General features: G+C 47.0%; 1 protein-coding gene across 2 annotated transcripts in view; it reads left to right on the top strand.

Moving 5' to 3' along the window:
* The first annotated feature begins 2,034 nt into the window (after positions 1-2,034).
* Positions 2,035-12,063, top strand: part of TCF4 (transcription factor 4) — a 32,170-nt gene continuing 22,141 nt past the window's right edge. The window contains exons 1-2 of one of the 2 annotated variants that reach the window (XM_050987118.1): positions 2,035-2,126; positions 3,784-3,856. In XM_050987118.1, coding sequence (XP_050843075.1) covers positions 2,055-2,126; positions 3,784-3,856 — 145 coding nt within the window. In that variant the 5' untranslated portion in view covers positions 2,035-2,054. Of the gene's footprint in view, positions 2,127-3,208; positions 3,431-3,783; positions 3,857-12,063 lie in introns of those variants that run through there. The other variant, XM_050987119.1, reaches the window with a different exon arrangement.

The following is a 12,063-nucleotide window of genomic DNA, read 5'->3' as shown; positions in this document are numbered from 1 at the left end:
GTTGGGGAACGGGCGGCCCCGCGCTCCCCCGAGGGGGGAGTCGCCTGGTTTTTTTGATTTTTTTTTTTTTTTTTTGGGATTTGGGTTTTTTGGTTTTGGTTTTTTTTTAAGGAAGGACAAGGAGGGGGCAAGTCCCCGAGAGCCGCGGCGCTGCGAGCCCGTCACCATGTGTCTGTAAAAACAATAGGGCAAAAGTTGTCGGACCTTCTTTTTTTTTTTCCTTTTTCTTTTTTTTTTTTTTTTGCCTTGGTTTTGAATTTTGAAAATTTTTAAATCTAATTTATATGATTTTTCTGGCCGGTGGCCGGGCCCCCCAAATCCCAACAAAGCCAGGTGTAGTGTGCCTGTAAAGCTGTGGAATAACCCGGAGCAGGACTGACACTTTCCCTACTTTTTGGTGGTTTTGGAGGGTCACATACGTGTGAGACAATAAAGCACTTTGGCAGAAGATTCCTCTCTTTTTATTTTGATTATTTTTATTCCTTTTTCTTTTTTTCCCCCTTGGAATATTGTGAACATATTTGTGGCCATTTAAGGTAAAGTTCCAATTTGCTGTTAGACTAACTTGTCTGTGGTTTTTTTTTTTTTTTTTTTTTGCTTTCATTTTTATTTTTTTGATTGAAATTGTCGATCCCGATGTGTTATTTAAAAAAACCAAAAAAAAAAAAAAGGAAAGAAAATGAAAAAAAAAAAAGTGCAAGTTCCGGGCTGTGTAAATCTATACATTGTATATACATTGCATAGATAGGATGTAACTACACGTGTGGGAGATACACCAAGGGGCAGACGCGGGGACTCGCCGCTTTATTTCCTACCGGAAAATGAACTCCGAGGAGTTCTTTTTAGTGGTGTCCGGCCTGCGAGAGGAAAATACGGAATAAAAGTGGCAGAGGGGATGAGGGAAGAAGGAAGGGCTAGGGGAGGGGAGGAGGGGGGGCTGGCAGCATCCCCAAAAACTTGCGCCTAAATCCAAGGGGCTGCTTCGCAAAGTTTGCAGCGATGCTCTGGGAAAACGGGAAAGCTGGGCGTTGGGATCGAGCCGGGAGGCGGGAATAAGGCGACCAAAACAAAGCGAGATTATAGATTAAAAAAAAAAAAAATCAAAAATAATAAAAAAGACGAAGGGAACGGGTAATCCAAGGGGGGAAAAAAAAAATATTGTTCCTTTCGGCCAAGCGCCCGCGTCACGTGCGTCCGCGGCCCCGTATAAACGCGCTTGGCCATGTGTGTGAGCGAGCCGGGCGAATCCAACGTGGAATCCTTGGAAAAGTGCGGCGGGAGCGGGCGGGAGCCGAGCGCGGAGCTCCATGAGCGGCGGCGGCGGGTACGGAGGCGGCGCCGGGGCTGGCCGGGGTCGGGGCCGCTGAGCTGGGCTGGGCTCCGCTCCCTTTCCCTCTTCCTTTCCTTTCCTCGGCTCCCCTCCCCCCGGGCGCTGCCTCCGCACAGGCCCGAGCCGCTCCCGGGTTGTTGTCGGCCTTATCCCCCCCTCCTCTCCGCAAATTAGGGATCGGGGCTAATTGTCCCCCGCTTCAACACCCCCCCCCCCCTCCGCCCCCGGAACCTGCACTTCGCATCTCGCCGTGGCTTTTTTTTTCCTCCTCGCTCTTTGCCGTTTCTGCCTCCAAACGCTACTTTGCGTGGAAGAAGGAGAAGGGAAAAAGTTGGGAGCGGATGGCTGTAGTTTCTTCTCTGGGATCCTCATTCATTCCTCGCTGAACCTCCTGTTGCATAAATGATGCTCCGGGAGCGAGGCTTTGCCTTTTTTTTTCTCCTCCGGATTTGGGTTTAAGAGTGGATGTAACCGGGTTTGGCTCGCCTCTTTGGAAATACAATATCGCTTTTTTTGTTGTTGTGTTTTTGGGTGGTTTTTTTTTTTTTTTTTTTTTTTTTTTTTTGCTGCCCCTCCATCTTTTTTTCCCTCCCTTCTTCTTCTCAACCACCCACTCCCCGACCCCCCCCTTTGAAAAAGCAAAATCCGACTGTGTTTCCTGCAAGGCTCGGGATTTCTGATTGCGGTTATTTCCATGTTTCTAGGTTTGTGTGATTTTGCTAAAATGCATCACCAACAGCGAATGGCTGCCTTAGGGACGGACAAAGAACTGAGTGATTTACTGGATTTCAGTGCGGTAAGAAACAACGGTGGAAATTAGCAACAGCTGTAAAAAAAAAATAAAAAAAAATTCTAGCTGCTCTGTTAAAAAAAAAAAAAAATCCAGCAAAAAAAAAAAACAACCCTAAAGCATCAAAACCAACCCCAAACTGTGCTCTAAGTACATTGGGCAATTTTTAATCAGCAGCTAGAAGCACGGCAAATATTTTTTTTGCTTAAAAAAAAAAAAAAATCCAAACTGAGTATTTTTAGTCTTTCTGATTGTGTGTGATGGGAGATGCAGGCGCGTTCGCAGCTTGGTTTCACGTCTCGGACGGCTCAAATCATTCCTGCCAAAAGAAACGCCCCAAAAACTGACCATTTCTCATCATTCCATCGTACCGATATTGCACTTGTATTTGTGCTTTCGATTTTCAAGCGGCGTTGGCACACCAACTAATTAATTGCTAATGACTCGCTGATATTCTCCTTTCGGTTCTTCCCTTGTTTCGATTTTGGCACATGGAAAGTGCAAAGAAATCCACGACCGTCTCAGTTTAAAGTTTGCCCTGAAATCTCCTATGGCTTCTGCTGGCATTAAAACCTCTCCGAGCTTCTCCTACCCTCCCTAGGCAGGATTTGGGAGCTATTTTCGAAGGGAAAGAGGGATTTTTGTCCCCCTGGGCTGGTTTGGAGGCCGAACATTGCGCCGGACGCGTGCACTTGTCTAGTTTTGTCAGGCTCCCCCTCCCCCTCCAGCCCCTTCCTTCCTCTCCCCATCCCCTCCCTTCCCCCCAATATGTCAGGAATATCTCTCTATCCACTTAGTTCTTTATTTTGGGGAAGAGCTTTTGCTGCAAGAGGCAGGTCTGCTCCTAAAGCCCTGCGAGCCCCCCCACCCCCCGCCTTTCCCCTGTGTGCTCCAGGCTGGTGCCGCCGCTCCAGCCTCGGCTTCTGAGGGATGGCTTGGGGAAGTTTGGCCAGGAATCGTAGCCTGCGGCAGCTTCGCAGCCCCCTCTCTGCTTGTCGGTGCACTTTTCCCATTTGTTCCTTGGCTTTTTGCAGGCTCTGACTCAGGGAAGGTGCGTATTATCCACTAGACACGTCGGAGAAGGGAGAAACCAATTAGGGTCGAAATAAATGCTGGGAAGAGAGAGAGAGAGGAGTGCGAGAGGGAGGGAGAGGGGGCGAGGAGCGAGCCTGGCTTCCAATTGCTCGGTGGGAGAGACGGAATGAGAATTTAGGGCAGGTGGCACTTTGCATTATTATTATTTGGGTTCCCACATGCCAGGCAAATCCCGGAGCGGGATGGAAATGGACGTTGCTACGTTGATGACCAAGGTTGCGAACCATCCCAACTTTTTCCGCCTTTGTCGGCAGGGAGAGGGGAGCGAGCCCCGCTTCCCAGGCTGGAGGACGCTGCTGGGCACCGGCGTGCCTCAAAGGCTCCGGCAAGGGCAGATTGTTTGGGAAGCTAATGAGCCTGATAAAAGCGGGATGCTGGTGGCGAGGAGGGGCGCTGGGGGCTGCGAGGAATCCGGACGCCTTTGCAGGGCTGTGGGGGCTGACGGTTCGGGGGAGAGAAACTCCTAAGGAATGCGCGAGGAACTTTGGACTGCCAGCGGACTCGGGAATTGCTTCTTTTGCACTAGTAATGCCTCTTTGGTTTTTTTTTTATTTTTTTTTTTTTTTAGATGTTTTCACCTCCTGTGAGCAGCGGGAAAAATGGACCAACTTCCTTGGCAAGTGGACATTTTACTGGCTCAAGTATGTACCGTTTTTTTTTTTTGTTCCATCCGTAGTGAAAACGTTGGGATTTATTTATCCATAGGCATTACCTTTGTCGTGGTGCTTTAATCTCTCGTGGGGAGCAGATTCGTTCGGATTGCGGCGGAATTATTCCTAAGCGCTGGTGATTCTTATTCTGATTTTTATTTTTATTATTATTATTATTATTATTGTTATTTCCACAAGCCTGGGAGGTTTTTAGAGCATCGCCGCACATTTCTGATTTTTAAAAAACCCCTGGACTTCGCCTCTGTTTAATCATTGCTTAAAATTGTTCTAGTTTTACAGTAGATTTATCTTTTTCTTTTAGCGATTTGAGCCCTGGAGAATTTTTTATTTCCAATTCCAAAGCCTCTCTTTGTCTGTCGGGGACCATAGTCAAAAACCTCTTGTGTGCAAATTAATTTTGTGCATTAGAATTGAAGCAGAATTGAAAGCTGTTGCGGTTAAATAAATAAAACAAGGATCCGAGAATAAACAGCAGGGAAAAAAAAGTCTTTAGGATTAGAGAGGGCTGTTTGCTGATGGAATATTTTTTGGGAATTAAATGATTCAAGTGACTTTCTGTCGCTGCTTAAAGCCAGGGCGTTTTGTTTTTAAAGGTGAGAGTGTTTTGGAAGAGTTTCCTGCAATTGAGGTGGCTGATTTGTTCCTCTAGCTGTGGTAGGGCTGATGGGCATCTCCCGCTCTCCCTAAAAAACAGGAGTGGCGTGACAAAAGCAGTCTCGGAGCTCTCTGCAGCAAACCATGTGTGGACAATAATTGTCTGGCAAGTCAAGTTTATAGAGAGGTTTTTGAGTTCCCTGACAAACCAGAGCTCCCAAAGATCCCCAGTGCACATTTCCTTGCTCTGGGATGCGGTTGCTTTCCCCTGCCTCCGTGTCCAGGTAGGCGGTTGCGCTGTTTTCCGTTCCCAGACAATTCCACATGCCAGCACACCGGCTCTTGCTCTGCCTGGGGAATTTGGGCAATCCTCAGAGAAACCCCTCCTTGCTGAGAGTTTCCTACCTGATATTTGCAGCTTTGCTCAGTTCAAGACTCCTCTTTATTCAGTGTTTTATTAAATGCGCCAGGGCATCGTTTAGGGGTTTATTTCCAGAGCGGGATTTCGGCTCGGAACTTTGGTCTGGTTTTCTTCAGGTCAATCTCCACCTAAACACTCATTTTGTGCCTTTTATTCTATTTAGGCTTCCAAAATAACAACCTGGCCTTGTTTTATCTTCCCAAACTTGCTTCTATTGTGAGATAGCAACTTGGAGAATTTTGCTGTTGGGCTGGGATAACTTTCCAAACGTGAGCTGAAGGTTTGAATCTCAGTTTTTGTCCTTTTCTGACAGAATTTTTCAAGTGATGAGGCCGGATCTAGAATCTCCACTCTTATTTGTTTTCACTGGAGTGGTTGTGCCAGACAAATCAATTTGTCATGCTCAGAGCCCAGTCCATGCAGCAACCACCACTTGGGCTGTGACAGCAAATGACTCCAGAGTTATATTTAATAATTCCTCCTAAACCTCATCTGCGGAGTCATTTGGATCAGGAGGACAAATGGGAGCAGGGAACGATTGAATCGGAGCAATTTGGACTCATCCTCACGTAACCAGGAGGATGATTTAATGAGCTGCAGGAAGTTAGGAATAAGGAGATAAAGAGCACTTCAAACAGCACCTGAACTCTGTGAATTCCCAGAGAATTCACCCGTGCTTGGTGCTGGAGGATGAAGGAGAAGCTCGGCGGAGCGGCGGGCGCAGTGCGTCGCCGCTTGCGTGCACAATGGCAGCAAAGGGTGGCTCTGGAAGGGAAAATCGAGGCAATTTCCCTCTTGTTTGCTCGTTAGACAGGGAAAGCTTGCAGCAAAAAGTTGGTGCTTCATTCCCCCCCTGCTGCTGCTCCCGGGCAGAGGGTGGCCTGAGGATGGACTTGGTGGCTATTGTTTGCCCAGGCAAGGATGTTGGGGCTTGGGAAATTGGGATTGGAGCTGAGAATACCTGGATGCTGCTCCAAGAGATGCTTTCTGTGGCAGGATTAAAGGCAGCTCCATGAATAGTAGTCTGTTATTCTAATTATGCAGATTGCTAACGGGGAATTGCAGTCAGCGGGGTTGGATCCTGCTTTTCCTCCTGGAAGTTCTCCCTCTGAAGTTTGAGCTGACCTTTAAATATTGCTCCTTAAAACCAGATTTATGGAGATTCTCTGCATTAACCCCAAACTTCTCTTCCAGAGGGGTGAAAACGGAGATTAAAATAAAAAGCAGGCGCCTCAAAGTAATCCCAGGCAGGGAAGTGAAACTAAGTGGACTTTAGGAAGTGTGGGAATAATTCCTGCTTAAAGTCATCCCCGTGGCTTTTCGCTCAGCTAATCCGTGATGCCGTGTTGTGATTTGCGACGTGCGAGGGAAAAGAAAGTAAAGCCCCGTTCCCTTTGAATCTTGAATTCCACAAACATGGCTTCTCCCCATGTTCCAAAGCGGGGAGGGCCGCGAGGGAGAAAGGAATGTAACCTGAGCTCCAGCCGTGACATTCCCAGGGAGCATTTTTCACATGAAAGGCTTTTGTCAGCTCAGGAAAGGACCAGGAGTTTCTGTTTGATGTTCGCAGGTGTTCGGCACAGGGCACTGAACCAAGGCTGGAGCCTCTGACCTGCACTGGGAGAACTGGGGGAGACTGGAGGCATTGGGAAGCAAACTCCCCTGGAGTTCCCTCCAATTTAGATCGTATTTGGAAAGTGATTTAATAGCTGTTACTTCAATTGAACAATGCACATTCATTGGGCTGAAGTGGGGGGTTGCTTTTTTATTTTTTTCCTGCTTTGTTTGCCCTTTTTTTAGGACAGTTGCCAAAAAAAAAAAAAAAAATTCATTTTCTCACATCTTACTAAAATTTTGGGAGGAGTTTGCTATCTCTTCCATAGTAAATGGATCTGAAATTTATCCTCCTTTAAAAATGAAGAGATGATTGCTGGGGATGGGATTTTGAAGGAGCTTTCCCCCCCCCCAAAGAATTCCCCGGGTCTGTCACATTTGACATATTTCGGTTTTTTATCCCTTAATCGAAGCCCACATCTTCCTGATTCCGTTCAATTTCTGCTCCTTCTATTTAAAGGCTGGAATTTTACCTCCGTTTGGGAGCATCTGTTCTGGATTGCCCACTCTGTAGCTGTTTGAATAGCGTGTGGGTGGGAGCAGAATCAGAGGAAAGCGGAATTTTTATCATTGGCCATTCCCGTGGCCCAGAAAAAAAAAAGGGAAAAAAAAAAATCTCCAATCTTTGCCTGACCAAATCAAGCAAAGTCTCTTTAAAGGATTTAAATCCTCGCTTTTCATTTTGCCATTAGTTTGATTAGGGCTTGGCCTGCATTAGAGCAACAAATTAATACATCTCTAACGAGGGAATCACAAATCCAACACAATTTAAATTCCTTGGGTTTTTTTTATTTGGGATGTTGGGTGAGGAAATTATAACAAATATTGTAGGGTTTCTGGAGTGTGGCCTGGTGGGAAAGCTGCAGGATTTTGTTATTATTGTTTGATCATCCAAAAAAAAAAAAGGAATGAAATTGAGGCTTTCTGGGGAAGATGTTTTGGAGCTGCTCAGGTGGGGCACACCTGGGATCCCTGCTCTCTGTAGGAATGGCGTCTGTGCCAGGGAGGATTTGGGAAGCCAGGGCTGCTTTTGGGGGCTGATGGTGCAGAAATACCATTCAAAAGAATAAAAAAAAGAGAGAAAATCAATCCCTAGAAGGGAGATTTTTGATAAAAGACCTGCTTTAAGAAAGGAAGCGGTGCAGCAGGCCCGGAGCTGCTGCGGTTCCATGGGTGGGATACGTCAGAAAACAGGGAGAAGGATGCTGGAGTTTGGGTGTTGGCTCTGCCCCACATTGCCACCTTTGCCAGGCAGAATCCCAGAGCTCAGGAGCCTGGCTCATGTTCCTCCTGGCTTTTCCCTGCTCCCCGTCTCCTTCCTTATTTTCCAAGGAGAATATTTCGTAATTATGATTAAGGAGAAGAGGAATGTTGTTACCTCCCATCCTCGCAGCTATGTTTACTTGGGATCCTCCTCCCCTCCCAGCCCCATCTCAGCCACTTCCGTAGGGGCCACGCTGTGGGATTTGGAAGTGGCCCACTTGGAGGAGGAGCAGGATCCTAAATTCCAGAGGAGAAATCCTGGATTTTGCTGGTGGGAGCAAACAGAGCGTGGCCCTCAAAGGCCGCTCCGCCGCCTTGGGTCCCGCAGATATTTCAGCCTGGTAATTAAACAGATCAACCCAGCTCGCTCATTCCCCTTGGAAAATGGAGAGAGATGGGGATTTTTAGGTGCTTTTTGTCATCCTCTTTCCTTGTTACCTTGTCAGGGAAATCTATTTAATAATTCAGAATTCCCCGTCGGAGCGACTGAAGCGCCCGCGCGCAGCCAAATGTCACTCGGCGTTGGGACACTCTGCCTGCCCTTGCCAAGTTTAGCAGGAACAGCAAGGATGGCTCACATTATTCTCTGGATCTCAGGGATCTGGGAACAAAATGTATCTGTTAAACCAGACAACTTAGGCCTGGCTCCGAGTTCAGTGGGAGTACAAGGGAAAAAAAAACTCAACATGCGAGGTACAATTTGGATTCTCCCCATTGGATTTGTACTCGTGCCACTCCCAAATTCATATGGATTTTTGTCAGAGGCAAAAGTGCCTTCCATGACCTGAATCCCCAAGGAATTCCAAATAGGCACAAATAATCCTGGGAACACCAAATTTTCATCTTTCACTACTCGTTTTTTTTTTTTTTAAAGCGATTTAATTTTTTTATCTCCCTCCCATTATTTGGGTATTTTCCTTATGTAGGAAGTCAAAGGATTTAAGCCTGCTAAGTCAAAGATTCGACTTTGGGATCCCAGGAATGTTGTGAAGAAGCTGCTAGAAGTTTTTTTTTATAGGATCAGCGAATCTTTTGGTAGAATTGCTTAAATAGCACAGGAACAACTAAACAATGCACATATAGAATGGAATTAAACTATGGAAGTTGGTGCTGTTAATTGCTGAAATCTCTCTGGAATCTTGGAGCACTAAAAGCTGTCCTATAAACAGTTTGGCTTTGAGCTTCAAATGATTCCTTTAGCTTTTTTTTTTTTCCTTCAGCTGCTCTGATAAACAAAGTCATTTTGGAAGCTTTACAGCTCAAACATTTACTCCTCGTGGTAAACTTCTTGTAGCTAGAAATTTGGGGCTCTGCAAATCCCAGGAAAAAGGGAGGACCAGGTGACTTGGGGTTTTCAGGATTGAAATCAGCTCGGATCAGCCAACAACATCTCTGTGATTTTATAAGGAGTGGTCACAGCTTAGGGGTCTTTTCCAAAAATATTCCCAGATATACCAGGGTGGTGGACATCAGGGAGAAAAGCTGCAATCACCTGGGAATGTTTCATATGATGTAGCATAAAAAATGAATATCCATATAATAGGATGTGCCATCTGCCAGCAGCTACTCCGTGGAGTTGCTGCTGCATCGAGGCAGCCAGGAGAGATGGCAGCGCTTCATCCCTCTCCCCTCAAGAATTGAATTTGCCTTTAATTATTGGGAAAAGTCGTCACCAAATTTCCTCCCGCTGCCCATGCTGCCCCTCGGTCGGTGACATGGAGATGGCACTGATTTTTGCTTGTCTGGGAGGTGTCCTGTGCCCAAAATTCAGCTCTCTGTCTTTCAGAGCTTTCCAGCCTGGAAATTCAGGCACAAATTTTCATCTCAGAGCTGTTTGCAGGGAAAACTACCTAGCAAAGCAGAATCCAAATTCTTCATTAATTTTAAATTTTTTTTTTTTTTTTTTTTAAAAGCTGCTGTGAAATTTCTTTTCCTAGCAAACTCTATTAGGATCATTATTGGTGTGAGAGCTTTGTGGCAGTCTCCACATCTTCCAAGACTACTCCTGGTAGTAATGGCAGTAGTAGCTGCGTCCCATTGTTGTCTGCGCGGGCGCGCGTCCGCTTTGGACTGCGGCGATCTGGGCACACTTGGGTCCTCTCCAGTGGGCACCGTGTCCTTTTACCTCAGGGTTTGCTCAGCCGTGCCAGCTGCGTGGCACAGCGGCGACCCTGGCACGGGGGGCACAGCGGGAGAAGAGGAGCCAGGCTCTCGGGAGAGGGGAAGCGGCGACGGCAGGTGCCATGCAGGATGCAGGCGGCATTCCTGGCAGGATTCCCGGCAGCTCCGGCCTTCCTGCCCTGTGCCCAGCTTCCCAATGGCACGGCAGGGCAGCGCTGGGTGTGTGTGGCGCAAAGGGTGGCAATGGCCAGGCTCCTTCTTTGTCATGTGTGCCACCCCGCTTTGTCAGACGTGTCACATGTGCCCTGCTTTATCCTCTGTGAGTGTGCGTGTGGCACTCTGCTTTGTCATGCGTGTGTGCGTGTGGAGTGTCTGGAGAGACACCTGCTTTGTCACACGTCTGTGTCCCTTTGTCATGTGTGCTCTGGGTGACCTACTCCATCCTATATGTGCGTGTGTATCCTCCGTCCTATATGTGTGTATCCACCCTATATATGTGTATATCCACCCTATACATGTGTGTATCCACCATCCTATATGTGTGTGTATCCTCCACCCTATACATGTGTGTATCCACCCTATATATGTGTGTGTGTATCCTCCACCCTATACATGTGTGTATCCACCCTATATGTGTGTGTATCCTCCACCCTATACATGTGTGTGTATCCACCCTATATTTGTGTGTGTGTATTATCCTTCACATTATATATGTGTGTATCCACCCTATGTGTGTGTATCCTCCACCTTATACATGTGTGTATCCACCCTATATATATGTGTGTGTATCCACCCTATACATGTGTGTATCCTCCATCCTATATTTGTGTGTATCCTCCATCCTATACGTGTGTGTATCCTCCATTCTATATGTGTGTGTGTATCCTCCACCCTATACGTGTGTGTATCCTCCACCCTATACATGTGTGTATCCACCATCCTATACGTGTGTGTATCCTCCACCCTATATGTGTGTGTATCCTCCCTATACATGTGTGTATCCTCCACCCTATACGTGTGTGTATCCTCCCTATACATGTGTGTATCCTCCACCCTATATGTGTGTGTATCCTCCCTATACATGTGTGTATCCTCCATCCTATACATGTGTGTATCCACCACCCTATACATGTGTGTATCCTCCATCCTATATGTTCCACCCTATACATGTGTGTATCCTCCATCCTATACATGTGTGTATCCTCCACCCTATACGTTCCACCCTATACATGTGTGTATCCTCCATCCTATACGTTCCACCCTATACATGTGTGTATTTGTCAGCCCCTGATCCCAGCCAAGTCAATGGTAAAAACCCAAACCAAATCCCTGTGGGACATCACGGACACAGAGATCAACACTTCTGCCGCTCCACAAATGGCAAAAGGCAGAAATCTCCCCGAGTTCATTCCTAGCCATGGATGTAACCCCTAAAAAAACAGGGATTGGGTTCTTTTTGTGCTGTTGGATCTAAAAATCAGACTGATTTCTTGCTCGTGTCGCTCCTGAAATTTTGGGTTAACGCGCTGTTCCATCGCCTGTACATTTAAATGCGCTCGACCTATTTGATAAATAACTGCTCCCAAGCTTTGGTGATATTAAATCCAGCTAAATAAGATTCCCCATGGAATATCAAGGCTCTAATTGAATCTCAGGGGTTCTGGGCCCGTTCACAAACAGCCTTTGAGTTGTTTTTGTTCCTGACGTCAGCCCAAGGCTTGATTGAATTATGGCCTTGGACTGCGGGAGCACCTGCCAGGGCCACTGCGCCGAAGAGTCCGGCAGCATTTCCAGGACAAACCTCGGCGGGAAGTTTGTGGCTGGAATACAAACTTCCAGCCAGGGAGCAAAGCTGCCAAACCCAAATCAATTCCCCACACTCTCCTCTTCCCTCCGTGCTGCCCCTGTTCGAGGGGACGGAGCAGAGGCTGAAATATTGGGATTGAACACAGAGCAGACTCGTTTCTTTGGGATTGCAGGAACAAAGGCAGGCAGGGAAGAGATGAGGCTGGGACAGAGCCAGGCGCTGTAATTCCGGTGGCACGGGGCTGTTTGGGTGGACTTTGGGATTGCCTGGCAGCACGGTCTGTCTCTGCTGAGACTTCCATAGGGCATGGCCCAGTTTTCCTCATGGTTTTAAGGGACAAGTGACAGCAGGTATTTT

Source organism: Serinus canaria, chromosome Z (genome assembly GCF_022539315.1).
Source record: "Serinus canaria isolate serCan28SL12 chromosome Z, serCan2020, whole genome shotgun sequence".
Lineage (NCBI taxonomy): Eukaryota > Metazoa > Chordata > Aves > Passeriformes > Fringillidae > Serinus > Serinus canaria.
Note: the sequence above shows the minus strand (reverse complement) of the source record. Positions and strands in the feature narration are given on the sequence as shown.